This window comes from Rana temporaria, chromosome 3 (genome assembly GCF_905171775.1).
Source record: "Rana temporaria chromosome 3, aRanTem1.1, whole genome shotgun sequence".
In the NCBI taxonomy this organism is placed as follows: domain Eukaryota; kingdom Metazoa; phylum Chordata; class Amphibia; order Anura; family Ranidae; genus Rana; species Rana temporaria.
In genome coordinates this window covers 90,288,484-90,303,349 of record NC_053491.1, presented here as the reverse complement: position 1 = coordinate 90,303,349, position 14,866 = coordinate 90,288,484, and the positions used below count along the sequence as shown (strand labels likewise).

The following is a 14,866-nucleotide window of genomic DNA, read 5'->3' as shown; positions in this document are numbered from 1 at the left end:
ACTTGTAAACAAGTTTGAAAAAAAATAGGATTTTTGTACTCACCGTAAAATCCATTTCTCTAAATTCATGGACGGACACAGCAGCATTGACTTTGGGGTTATATATCCTTCCCTTCAGGAGAGACTAGGCAGAAAAAAACAGCACTTCAAGTGTTAAAACACTTCTCAGTACAGCACCTCCCAGGGGGCGGGTCCCCCGGGTACATCCCACTCTCTTGCATCATGCAGCCTCCGTTCATAAACAAGCGCTACAAACAAAGGGGGGGTGGGTGCTGTGTCCGTCCATGAACTCAGAGAAATGGATTTTACGGTGAGTACAAAAATCCTATTTTCTCTTCCGTTCATGGACGGACACAGCAGCATTGACCTTAGGGACGTCCCCAAGCAGTGTCAAAAAATTTCGAGGGGTGGGAAAAAAACACAGCAAACCAAGCTTCACCCCAAACAAACCAGAGTTTGTCAATGCAGGAACTTCAACCTAAACCTGTAAAACCTTGCGGCCAAAGGAGGCATCCGAAGATGCACTCACATTCACCTTGTAAAACTTTGAGAAGGTGTGGATTGGTCGCTGCCTTACACACCTGTAAAACAGACGCTTGATGGCGGAAAGCCCACGAGGCACCAATCGCCCTGGTCGAATGCGCCGTAACCTGAAAGGGAGGCGCCCACCCCTTTAGGGCATAGGCCTGGAGACCTAGAAATGGTGGCCGACGAGACCGCCAGACCCTTCTTAGAACCAGTCACCGTCATGAACAGTGAGTCCGACTTCCGAAACGGAGCCGTAGCAGACAAGTACACCCGTAGGGCCCGAACCACGTCCAAGGAATGCAAAGTGGCCTCCTTCGGGTTTTTCGGCCAAGGACATAAGGATGGCAAAACAATGTCCTTATTAATGTGAAAAGCCGAAACGACCTTTGGGAGGAATGACGGCTGCAGCACCACCTTATCCTTATGGATGACCAAGTAAGGAGCCTTGCAGGACAAGGCAGCCAGTTCCGATACTCGTCTGACCGAGGTAATTGCCACCAGAAAAACCACCTTCTGGGACAGAGTCAACAGAGGAATCTTCCGTATGTCCTCAAACCGAAGCACCAAAAGGACTAAATTCAAGTCCCATGGAGGCAGTGGAGGGCGCACAGGAGGGGCTACATGCCGAACCCCCTGCACAAATGTACGCACCAAGGAGTGCGACGCCAAGGGTCGCTGAAAGTAGACAGCTAGAGCCGAAATCCGACTCTTAACCGTACTTAAGGCGAGAGCCTGATCCACTCCACGCTGTTAGAACAGCAGAATCCGGGACATCACGTATGTACGGGGGTGCCATTACATCTCTTCACACATGGCGATGTAGGCCTTCCACATACGATGGTAAATCTTTCGTGAAGTAGACTTCCGTGCTCGTAACATGGTAGAGACCACCGAGCCCGACAGGCCTCGATCCTTCAGCACCTGGCTCTCAACAGCCCCCCTGTTAAAGCCAGCGACTGTAAAGCAGGGTGAAAGATCGGACCCTGCGACAGAAGATCTTCTCTCAGGGGTAGACGCCAGAGGACGTCTGCCACCAGACGCACCAGGTCCACATACCAGGGACGGCGCGGCCAATCCGGAGGGATCAGGATTGTTGGTATCCCCTCGGCTTCCACTCTGCACAGCAGGCGAGGAAGAAGCTTCAGAGGAGGGAAGGCGTAGATTAGGCGATAGTGACCCCATAGTGCCACCAACGCGTCTGACGCGTCCACCCACGGATCCCTTGACCTGGCCACAAAACTGACACCTCAGATTGAGACGGGACGCCAGAAGGTCCACGTCTGGAATGCCCCATCTTTGGCACAGACTCTGAAACACCTCCGGGTGTAGCGACCATTCTCCTTGGTCTAGCGTTTGGCGACTTAGGTTGTCGGCTTGCCAGTTCAGCACCCCCGGAATGTACACGGCCGACAGAGCCGGAACATACCTTTTGGCCCACCTGAGGATGTGCGCGACTTCTGTCACTGCAGGCGAGCTCTGTGTGCCCCCCTGATGATTGACGTACGCCAAGGCCATGGCGTTGTCGAACTGGATCCTGACCTGTAAACCCAGAGACCACTTGGAGAGACAACTTGATCGCTCGGAGCTCCAGTACATTGATTGGTAGGTGGGACTCCTCCCGAGTCCCGCGCCCCTGGGCTGACAGGACACCCCAGACACCCCCCCAGCCAGAGAGGCCGGCATCCGTCGTGATCACTGTCCAATGGCACGGCAGAAATGATTTTACGCTCCGAAGTGCCGGAGATGTCAGCCACCACACTAGGGAGGACCTGACCGGGTGACTCACCCGAATCTGGTAATCCAGAGACGAAGGGAGCTTGTCCCAACGTGACAGATACTCTTTTTGCAATGCTCGAGTGTGAAATTGGGCATACGGCACTGCCTCGAAAGAGGCCACCATCAGACCCAGCACTCTCATGCAAAAGCGAAGCGACGCCCATTTCTGGGCCGTCAGCCGCTGCACCGCACACTGCAATGTCTGTAGTTTTTCCGTTGGGAGGAAAACTCTCGCCTCTGAGGAGTCCAGGACTAACCCCAGGTATTCCAGCCGCTGAAACGGTACCAGTACTGACTTCTGGGTATTCAATAGCCAACCGAATTCTCGGAGGGTTTGACAGGTGATAAGACACGTCCTCTTCTAACTGAGCTTGAAGAAGCTCTCAGAAGATGGTCGTCCAGGTAGCCTACGATAGCGATCCCGCGCTGCCTCAGCAGGGCCAGAATCGGAGCGAGCACCTTGGTGAAAACCCTTGGTGCAGAAGGCCAGGCCGAACTGGGAGGGCCACAAATTGAAAGTGGTCCTCTCCGATCCCAAAACACAGAAATCTCTGGCGTTTTGCGCATATGGGGATATGCAGGTACGCATCCTTGATATCCAAGAATGCTAGGAAATCCCCCTGATGGAGCGCTGCTACAACCGAGCGAATCGACTCCATCCTTGAGGTCCAGGATTGGACGGACCCCTTCCTTCTTGGGGAGTACAAACAGATTGGAGTAAAACCCCTGAAACCGTTCCGTTGAAGGAACCGGTACAACCACCCCCCTGACCAGCAGATCCTGGACAGCTCCTGACAGATCCTTCCGGCGACCCGGAGGTTGGAGGGAAAAAGAGAGAAACTATCTTGTACCCCGAGGAAACTACTTCGCAAACTCAACGGTCGGAAAGGAGAGACCTCCACGAGCCGCGAATTTGTGAAGCCGGCCCCCCACCCGAGATGTGGGCAGGGGGCAGACCTTCATGCAGAAGCATGCTTGTCCTCAGGCTTGTTGGGCTTGCGGTACCAGGGGCGCTTTAGCTCCCTGAAAACATTTTCCTGCCGGGCGAAAAAAACGCTTGGGGGCAGTAAAGGAGGGTCCTTTCTTACGGCGAGGCTCCTTTGCCTTCCCAGATTGTGGGACCAGAGTGCTCTTACCGCCTGTGGCATCCTTTATGATGTCATCCAAAGACGCACCAAAAAGCCGTTCACCCTTAAAGGGTAAGTTCAAAGCCTTTTTAGAAGACTGGTCCGCAGACCAACACTTCAGCCACACGAGGCGGTGTAGTACCACCGCGGAGGCCCTGGAGAGCAAGGGGAGCGTATCCAGGGCCGACTCACAGACAAACTTTAGGCCCTGTACCAACTGTTCGGCCAGGTCCACACAGAGCTCAGGAGCATTCTGCGCCTCCAGTTCCTGCAGCAAGGACTTTGCCCGTTCGGCAAGTGTCTGCGACACCAGAGCTATCTGTGGGATCCTTAAAAGCGGGAGCCCCTTCCACAGGTAACCTTGTGCAGCCTGGACACAGGGGGGTCCACTGATGGAGGAGAGATCCACTTTTTTAAAAGGTCCTCCTCAAAAGGATAACAGACCGCAAAGTATTTTGGAACAGCAAAAACTTTCTGCGCCCGATCCCATTCCTTGTACAACAATTTGTCCAGATATGGAACACAAGGAAAAACTTTTGCGGTGCGGGGTGGCTTGTGGAACCCAAAAAGGGACCGGCATGTCTGATTCCTCCGCCAAATCCTCAAGTTTGAGTATCCCGCACCGCAGTGATAAGAGCTCCAACAAATTCCTGATCATGGGCTGACCCTGAAGCAGAGTCATCCTCACTGTCCGTGTGGGCTAAGCCTGCATCAGACATAACGGAACAGGGGCCAGATGCAATAGCAGGGCCTGATTCCGTGTCAAGAGACATCCCCAGAAGCAGGCGCAGGGAGGGGGTGCTTTTTACCCCCCTTCTGGCCACTTGCCGCTACAATCCCTGGCAACAAACACCTCAAGGACTGCCGCCATAGTGCCCCTGCGACCTCGGTGGATGCTAAGGGTTAACTCTGGCATGGTTGGGGTAGAAGCCTCCGGTTCAGACTCCATGCTGACCCACCTGTATATGTCGAGACAGGACCCACAGGTCACCCTCCCGGCCACAACAGAGAGCAGGGGACCCCCCCAGGAAACTCACCACCCCGACCAGAGTGCAGCGCTGCTGAAGAGCTGAGAGCGCTGTCTGTGCTGTGCCGTCCCTCAAGAAGTATTCTGCGGGCTTTGGCGCCGTTATTTCGGGCACTAGAGGCCAAAAACATTTCCAAGATGGCCGCCGACATGCAGAAAAACAACATGTGGGCTACAAGAAAATGGCCACTGATACATATAACCGCGACCCCGGTAAAATGGCGGCCATACACGTGTTTTAAAATCCCAGTAACACAGCAGAACACAGTACAGCACACACAGCACCATAATGCAATAAAAAAAATAGCACCTCACAGCAGCACAGCACCCCAGCAGTAACAGAGCCCCCCCAGGCAGACCCCCCCACCTCAAAAGCCGCCACCCAGAACGGGGAAAGAGGGAGAGGAAGGGAGGAAAGCAGGGCGAACCCTCAATCGACCTCCCCAGGAATGCACCAGCTGAACCACCCTGCCAAGGCAATGGGATACTACTTACCCATCCTGCGACCACCGGCTGGAGGCATTCCAGACAAAACCAACGTCCGCAGCAGATACGGCATGGCTGTCGGCCCGGCACACTGTGTCAAAGCCATAGAGACAGGTCATATGTGTGCCCTGTAGCATATAGCTCACCGGCCACCCCTGGAGCAACGGGGCATGTCGTGGACGGCCTAGCTAAAGGCCGGCACACGCGCGATGGCCGAACATGAGGGGACTACAAGGATCAAAAAATCCAGCCTGTCACCCAGTCGGCAGTTGATTGTAGATCCCAGGATCCAAAAATGCAGGAAAAATCCAAATAAAAATGAAAAAAATTAAAATCGCAAAAAAACTCCAGAGCACATGGGCTCCAGAAGGGCCATGTCTTCTAACGCTAGGCAGAATAAAACTGAGGCTGCCCCCTGGGAGGTGCTGTACTGAGAGAAGTGTTTTAACACTTGAAGTGCTGTTTTTTTCTGCCTAGTCTCTCCTGAAGGGAAGGATATATAACCCCAAGGTCAATGCTGATGTGTCCGTCCATGAACGGAAGAGAAATAGGCCTGGTCCTTAGACCCCTTTCACACTGGGGCACTTCAAGCTATATTTTTAGCGCTAAAACGCCTGAAAGGCACATCTTAAGCCACCCCAGTGTGAAAGCCCAAAGGCTGTGCCCAAGGGCGGTGCGCTTTCAAAAAGTCCTGCAAGCAGCATCTTTGGGGCGGTGGGGGAGCACTGTATACACCGCTCCTCCATCACCCCTATCCATTGAAATGCATCGGCAGTGCTGCTGAAGCGCCTGCAAATCGCTTCGGTAACACGGCACTATTAACCCATTATTCGACAGCTTGCGGGAATTAAAAAAAAAAAAAGGTTGCTAGCGGCGCTATAACAGCGGCAAATCAGTTAAAACTAGCGGCAATTTACCGCCAACGCCCACTAAACGAAATATGTGCACGAAACGAATATATGTGCATTGAAATTGCTGCTCAATCCTTTTCACAAAGGCTGGATGTTGTGCTGCAATACTGATTATTTCACCCAGAAAAGGCATGCAGATCAGTAGTTCTGACTTCACCTTTACGGATACTTGCTTCTCTCCTGCAATGGAAGGCTATTCCATCGGCTCTTGGTAACCAGTGACAGGGACGTGAAGCCATGATCTGAGGTTTGTATACCCCCCCACCCCAGCATAGGCTTTAGGACCCATGCACACCTGCGTGTTACCGCAACACACAGGGCATGTGTCATACATGATACACATTGGAGGTTCCCTCCCCCCCCCCCCCAATCATTCCCAGAGAGCTGAACAGAAAAACAAAGATTAGTACAGAGATTTCCCCATTGTGCTTTGACAGGACGACTAGCCCCCCCCCCCCCCGAACAAACCGATCAGCACTCTCAGCCATTGGCTGCAAGCACTGATCAGTTGCTTATTTTCCAGCATGCCTGTTCAATAAAAGCATGTCAGACTGGCTTATGTTGGCTGATATTCAGCCCATGTGTACCAGCCTTCAGCATGTCATGGCACCATTAATAACTTGTCTGCTGGAGCAATTTATGCTTTCAAATGTTAAAATCTGTAACCCCCCAAAAAGTATATATTTTCTAAAAGCAGCAACCCTGGGCGCATAGGTTTTCAGGAATAAATACACTAAAATGAATTTTGGTGCAAACAATATTCTACCCAAATTTCGAGTAAAATATATAAAAGAAGGTTACATCCAATAAACCAAACATTTCAAGCCTTCAAATCGCACGCAGACCGTAGAATTGCACAAAACAATGGTACTCAAAATTCTCCATAGGTGAACCTTTAAAAGCCTTTACAGGTTATCAGTTTAGAGTTGAAATGAATTATGGCCACAGATTTATTGCTTTCACTGCTTTTCACGTGTGGTGCAACTGGGGTTTACATACATGTGCTTGCCTTCTTCTGTGCTTTTTATATAGAGTGTGTACAGTGTGCTTTTTTTGTTAGCACTGTAATGCTATCACAAGTGGGCCAACAAGCCCCCTATGTGGTTGCATGGGCAGGTGACAGGTAGTCTTTACAGAGACCCTGGGGTCTCCCTTGATCGCCAATACAGCAATCTGGGCACAGACCATGTTTGAAAAGCTGCATCCTCAGCCACTCTAGTTTAAGAATGATAGCAGTGACCACTGAGGTGACGGACAATAGGGATCTGGGATTGCACTTTGATTGCTCCAGAGTCGCCCAAGATCACTTTTAAATCGGATGCTCTTCACTAGCCATTAAAGCCGATACCAAGCTCACAGCTGCAGCAAGCTTGATTTAATCGCTCATCTACCACGCTGTCTATAAATGTACCCTTGGTAGACAAGGTAATTTTCAATTGTAATTTGGATTTCTGCAGAACACAAAATGTGATTCACATGCTCTTCACTGCCAAGGACACTCCAGATGTGTGTTTAACGTTATTGCTCTGCTCTTACAATATTCACATATAAATGGTGCATATATCACAATAATGTATGGGCATAGTAGAAGGCAGAATCATTTGTTTGCTCAATTTTTAAACCAAGCACGCTTCCTGCATTTTTATTGGTTTCATGAATCAAAAGGCAAAGGCTATATTAGCTTTGTTGCAATAGTCTTAAAAATTAAAATTTCAAAATGTTATTTGCCATTTACTCCATCATATATGCATTCTAGCATGGCCCTGCTAGTGAAAATAATTAACCACTTTACTATTGTACATCTTTAACCACTTACCGCCCGGCCTATAGCAAAATAACGGTCAGGCGGTGGTTCAGTTATCCTGACTGGATGCCACATGACGTCCAGCAGGATAACAGCTGCCGCGCGCCAGTGGGGGAATACATCGTGGCGATCGGTGGCGTGTCAGTCTGACACACCGCTACTCAGATCTCGATAAAGAGCCTCTGACGGAGGCTCTTTACCACGTGATCAGCCATGTCCAATCATGATGTAAACAGGAAGATTGGCTTTTCCTCACTCGCGCCTGACAGACGCAAGTAGAGGAGACCCGATCGGCGGCTTTCCTGACAGGGGGGGGGGGGGGGCTACGCTGTTTATAAGCGCAGCCCCCCCCCCCCTCGAATACCCACATTGGACCACCAGGGAAGCAGCCAGGATCACTAGGGAAGCCCCCCAACATGTGGATGGCCAGGTACGTCCCCCATGGCCATCCACATGCGCCAATATATTGCCACAAATGGGCACTGACTAGCACCATTGTGAAACAAAAAAATGTATGCCCAGCAATGCCACTCATAAGTGACCATCCGTGCCCACCCAGTGATCATCCATGCCCACCTTTGAAGAAGAAAACATACCGATTTACAAAAAAATGTTTTTTATCAGAAACAAAGAGAAACCTCCCCCCCCATATACAAAAAAAATGCACTAGAAATGGACAATGGCACTCAAGTGGTTAAAACATTTTCAAGCTTTTAAATTGACCTTAACCAGGTACAAAGGGAAAAAAAAAAGTTAAAGGGCAAGCATGCTGGAGTGCAATTTGCACACACCAAAGCCTCCATTATTCACTAAAGTTCTAGCATTAGAGTTACAAGGAGACAAGAATTGCCCTGAACGGTGGGAGTTAATTTGAACTTTGGCAGCATTCGAGGCTCCAGTTAAAGCCTGGGCAAAGATACTACATGGATCAATTTTTTTTTTCATATTAAAACATTTACTCAGAAACGTTATAGGCCAGGTCTATAAAAACCATATCAAACAAGGAATCAACTGCCATTAGAATACTTCACAGCAAGTATTTATTAAAAATACAAAAAAAAAAAAAAAAAAACACTTACATTTCACTGCGTTGCAAACCTGGTAAGCTATGTGCCGAATTTGACAAAGTGGATATGGCATAAAATCGTTTTCTTTCTGGAAATCAAATGTGCTTTTCCCCAGCAGCTCAAATACAATGCACATATGTCCATGGTATTCGAACCAATCCCACATTAACACACACATGCTGGGGGCAAAGAGAAAAATGAAAGCAATGCATTAACATTCAGAACAGGTAATTTCATGCAGTAGTGTACCCAGCTGCCTACAAACTAGGATTGTCATTTTAGAACATCGAACACTTAAGACAAGTTGAGTGAAGCGTATTTCCACCTTTACAATAAAATTTGCAATAAGGCCTGCTTTATATTTGCCATGTTTCCATTCATATAGCATAAAATACATTATACACACACACACACACACTTATTTGCTGAAAAATCTTAAAATCCTACTTAGCTTGGACCTTCGATGAAATATTGAGGGTTTGGAGAGATGTTTAAAATGATTAACCCAGTTTACTGTGCTGACAAATCATCAGCACAACATTTTTGGCTATAAAATGTTTTTAAAACCCCCAGAATATTATAGATTTTCTGAATACAGAGGCCTGCACAATGAAAAGCTAGTAGTAGAAACTTGTTTTGGTTGCACAATATTTGCAAAACGGTTTATTAAATCTATATTTTCAGAAAAAAAAAAAAAAAAAAACACCAACAGGTAATTTATTGCACACAAACATTGGAAACCCCAATTATTTCATGCCAAAAAAAAAAAAAAAAAAAAAAAGGGGGAGGATGATACTATGTCCAGTAAATAGATGTTACCCAAATATCAATGGCTGACACTTTAAATGCCTACTGCAGTATAGAGTTAGCAAGGAAATAAGGGACTTGAAAAAGTATTTCTCACTCTGGTGTGCACGGCACACACGGCTCAATTTGTTGTGCAATCATTTACATACATGTGCGTTTTATTCGTATGTGTGTACACAGGGTGAGAGGTGCTTTTAGTCTGAGATTTTACAAACCCCCATGTGATAGCACTGGGCAGATGACACTCTTTTAGGAGAAATATGGGGTGTGTGATACTTGCAAGTCATGTTAAAGTGAACAGGTGGCACGACAACTGCCCAGATTGCTTTTTACAGTAAAAGTCAAGGACTGCCCGATAATCTAAACAAGCTTGTGTAACAACTTAAGCCTCGGACCATTTTGCTGGACAAAGACCAGGTCACATTTTGCGATTCTGCACTGCATAGCTTTAACTGACAATTGCGCGGTCGTGCGACGTGGCTCCCAAACAAAATTGACGTCCTTTCCCCCCCCCCCCCCACAAATAGAGCTTTCTTTTGGTGGTATTTGATCACCTCTGCTTTTTTTGCGCTATAAACAAAAATAGAGCAACAATTTAGAAGGAAAAAAAAAATCTATATTTTTTTACCTTTTCCTATAATAAATATCACACACACACACATATATATATTTATTTATTCTCTCTACAAAATAGGGGATAGTTTTATGGCATTTTTACGAATATTTTTTTTTTATACTAGTAATGGCGCCGATTATCGATCTTTATCGACATTATGGTGGACACTTTGGAAACTTTTGACACATTTTGAGACCATCGTCATTTTTACAACGATCAGTGCTATAAAAATGCACCGATTACTGAAGGGGTTAAGTGTGCCTAGGGATGTGTTCTAACTGTGGGGGGGCTGGGCTATGTGTGACACGATAGTGATCACAGCATCCGATTACAGGAAGCTGTGTACACTGTCCTGTCACTGGGAAGACTGGGGAAATGCTCGTTTACACAAGCATTTTCCTCTTCTTCCTCACTGTGACATGATCGCTGGTATGCCTGTGTACATCGAATCCGTGGTCTGAGTCACGAAGCCTGCGCGCGTCCACAATGCTGTTTCCTAAAGGGGACGCGCGCGCGAGAGAGAGATCTCTCATATCTATCTCGCACGCACGCACACCCTTTTGTCTGCCCGTGCCATTCTGCCGACGTATATCGGCGGTCGGCATGTGGTTAACTGCTTCAGACACAATACTGTACGTTAAAGTAGAATGGAAGCCTAAACCAATAAACAGAGCATTATGAAGCATTCCAAGCAGATTTTTTTTTTTTATATTATTAAAAAGGTATTCAAAACATTCTTACTATTTACTCTCTTGGTCTTGCTCTCGAATCTTCTTTAAGACATTAATCTCTAGCAAGGCTGCTTCCCGGTACTTTTTCACGTTGCGTATTATTTTCAGAGCTACAGGAGTTTTGTCTCTGAGAAATACAAAGATACAGTCAGCAGAACATTCTGACATCTACAGTACAGTGCAAAAGTTTTAGGCAGGTGTGAAGAAATGTTAAGAATGCTTTTAATTATTTTTATGAATATTCCAAATGCTAAGTGAGCAGACAGAAGAAAATCAAAATCAATATTAAGTGCGACTACCCTTTGGCTTCAAACCAGCATCAATTCTTATACTTTCACAAAGTCTGGGATTTTGAAGGATTAGAGGGAGGTGTATGATTAACCAATTTTAGGTTAAAATGCAATCATTAACTGAAACAGCTGTGTACGAGGCTTAAAACTGGGTGAAGAACAGCCAAACTCTGCTATTAAAGGTGTGGTTGCAGAACACAGTTTCAAGTCACAGGTCATAAACCATGGCAAGACTGAGCACAGCAACAAGGTAGGTATACTGCATCAGCAAGGTTTTTCCCAGGCAAAGATTTCAAAGCAGACTGGGTTTTCAAGCACTTTTGGAGAAGCACAAAGAAACTGCCAACGTTAAGGACCGTAGATGCAGTGGTTGACAAAGGAAACAATGCAGCAGAAAAAAGACACATCATGCTCACTTCCCTTAGATATCAAAAGATGTTCTGGCCAGCAGTGGTCTTCATGCAAGAGCTGTGACCAAATGTGGAAACAAGGCTAAGTGACCTAACCATGCACAGAAACTGGGGTGCAGAAAAATGGCAGCAAGTGCCCTGGACTGAGGAGTCAAAATTTGTAATATTTGTCTGTAGCAGGAGGCAGTTTGAAGGGACGGAGCGCTGTACAGCAATGTGTGTCTGCAGGCAACAGTGAAGCATGGTGGAGGTTCCTTGCAAGTCTGGGGCTGCAAGTGGAGTTGGAGATTTTGTCAGGATCAATGGTGTCCTCAATGCCGAGAAATACAGGCAGATACATTTCCATTATGCCATACCATCAGGGAGGCGTGAAATTGGCCCCAAATTTATTCTGCAGCAGGACAACCCCATACATATAGCCAAATTCCTTCAAAAACTGTGTGCAAGTGTCTATGCCGTTTTGAAGGCAACGGGTGGTCATGTTAAATAGCAAAAACGAAAAGAACTCTGGACAGCCGCACTCCAAAATGACTTGAAATAAAGTTGGTCTTTTAATGTAAAAAGTACATACAGGCACTGCAAACAACAGATACAGATTGGCCGACGCGTTTCACGCTGCAATTCAGCGCTTAGTCATGGAGCCATGACTAAGCGCTGAATTGCAGCGTGAAACGCGTCGGCCAATCTGTATCTGTTGTTTGCAGTGCCTGTATGTACTTTTTACATTAAAAGACCAACTTTATTTCAAGTCATTTTGGAGTGCGGCTGTCCAGAGTTCTTTTCGTTTTTGCTATAATCAGCATTGCCGGCACCCTGGTGGTTCAAACTACCCTTGATGATCTACGAGACTCACCTGGAGCGGTTAAAGAAATTGTCTGTTGGTCATGTTAAATATTGATTTGCTCTTCTGTTCTTTACTTTGCATTTTGTTTCTTTTATCACTTGACTATTAACACCATTTCTGAAAGCATTCCTAATCTACGGCATTTTTGCATACCTGACTAAAACGTAATGTAAAACAAAACAAACAAAAAAATCTGTCTGTACACACCTGTCACGGTCCAGGCACTCTACCACTTTACCAAATGTTCCCTCACCCAGATCCCCAACAATTTCATCTGAAAGACAAACAGTAATTGTGGATTTTAAACAGCAGACCAGGCAGATTTTCAGAGCTCATCTATTCCATTACTATAAACTGCTACTGGAAGCATTTACAAACTATTAACAACTGGCATGCTACTGAAAACCCAAGAGATAATACAAAAAACTATTATATCCCCCCAAAAAACAGTAGAAGTGGAAAAAACATTTTTATATGCAAGGTGATAAAGAAAAAAATCAAATGCTTGTTCTCCAATGCCTTTCAACAAGGGTGGAAATTTGTGTACATTTTCTGAACATTTTCTGCAATAAAAAAAACAAAAAAAAAAAAACAGCTTTGCCATTCTGAAGCTTCTCTTCAACCACTTTGTGTGTATGTATATATATATATATATATATATATATATATATATATATATATATATATATATATATATATATATATATATATATATATATTCTGTACTTGCCAAACATGCAGTAGAAATCTCCCTCCACTGAGTCTGGCTGCAATCATTTTAACTGTGTTTACTTCCTGGATTTACAGACACAGCTCCAGCCGTGCAGCTCTCATTGGCCCTCTGACTCACCCCCCCTCCCTTGCTCTCTCGAAACAGTAAGTGGGCTGTATAAGGTATTTACTGGCAGAAAAAAAATGTTTTACTATCCAAAGGTAAAACAAGGGCTGAAGATTTAATAGATGGAAAGATGAAAAGAAATAAAAAAAATTACTGAGGTTCCACTTGAAGTATAAGAAAAAAACAACTGCTACGGATTACAAATAAATGCATATGGATACACTTTCAGCTTAAAGTATAGCTAAAGGAAAAAAAAATCAGTTTTGGATAGAGAGATGGATTAGAATGCCCGTTAGGAGATTCACCTTCTCTATGTGTCCCATTTACCATTATCATTGAAAATCCCAAATTTTGGGTTGTTCCCAAAAAAAAAGTGACAGAGGGGAAATCTTCCAATGGGGGACACTAGTTCTGGTGAGCCCAATTTGCAGGGATTTCCTCTTATTTTCCATTTGCCTATAGGACATGAAGTGAAGGCAAATCTCCCTAATGGGACAAGATGGCTAAAAAAAATTTTTTTACAGGGGCTATATCCCTCCCTTACTCTATTTAAAATAGGGAGAGAAAAAAAATAAAGCTTTTGCCTATATTTTTATTTTAATGCAACTTTGAGGTCTAAAAGAAGAAGGCTAATCTTCAGCCCTACAGTAATTGTATTAGCCCCAAAACTATAGTCACTGCATAAGATAACTAATACACCTGCTCAGTAGCAGGAGCTCTGCAAAGTAGTGAAGCGAATGGTCCGTTTCAAACATACTGTGCAACGGGCTCTCACTATGCCTATCAGTCCACCCTGTAGTTCTACAATAGGGAGAGAAAGAGGGTACAGCTTGGGAGAGTAGAAGGGATAAAGATTTTACGGAAGAGGAGTCAGTACATCTCTCCAGGATGCGATCTCCAGTCCGGCACAACAGGTGCCCTTCCTTGTCATCTTCTACATTCTGGCTGCTCTTAGCACTTCGCTGGCTCTTCTGTAGACCCAAAAGCCACAAGGTGTAGCGTCCATTTCCGTTAGAAACCGGGGAGGTGGTTACAATTAGAAGACACAGGTCCAAGTCGGTGTAGATTGAGAGGTGTGCAGTCATAAAAACATAGAATGATAGGGGATATTGCAAAAGGAAGATGTGCAGGTTAGAGACGGCTCAACACTGAAGCCGATCTGAATTTAAAAAAAGAATTAAAAAAAAAAAAAAAAAAAAAGTAAAATCTACACAAACTAACCTTTTTAATAAAAACAAAATAAAATATAAAGATAAAACATATGTCTAAATACTGGGACTGGCATGCATTAAAGGTAGCAAGATTTAAAATCTAAAGTACACATAAAAGGAAAAACGCAAGTGTTAATCCTCAAAATACAGTGGCTATTAAGCAGTTCCAGGAAATCTCACCTGAACACACCATAGCTCAGCAATTACAAAAAGTAGCATTATTTTGCCCAAGTACATTAGTGACCATGCTATGATGGAACTAAACATTTAGCTAATAAGTAACAGTCTTTGTACAGGTAAAGGGTAGTGCTGATAGCCGATTCTGCTATAGGGCAATATTTAAGAGAGTCAAAACTAGCAATTTTCAATTAACTCAATAGCATCATGAGCTGC

The 14,866-nt window shown here is 45.5% G+C and overlaps 1 protein-coding gene across 2 annotated transcripts in view; it reads right to left on the bottom strand.

Annotated features, from left to right (window-relative positions):
* CLK3 (CDC like kinase 3) overlaps positions 1-14,866 on the bottom strand; it is a 42,960-nt gene that overhangs the window by 17,995 nt on the left and 10,099 nt on the right. Inside the window, exons 5-8 of one of the 2 annotated variants that reach the window (XM_040342949.1) lie at positions 14,140-14,233; positions 12,632-12,698; positions 10,891-11,007; positions 8,739-8,905 (exon numbers count right to left, since the gene is read on the bottom strand). In XM_040342949.1, coding sequence (XP_040198883.1) covers positions 8,739-8,905; positions 10,891-11,007; positions 12,632-12,698; positions 14,140-14,233 — 445 coding nt within the window. The remainder of the gene's footprint in view (positions 1-8,738; positions 8,906-10,890; positions 11,008-12,631; positions 12,699-14,139; positions 14,234-14,866) is intronic. The other variant, XM_040342950.1, reaches the window with a different exon arrangement.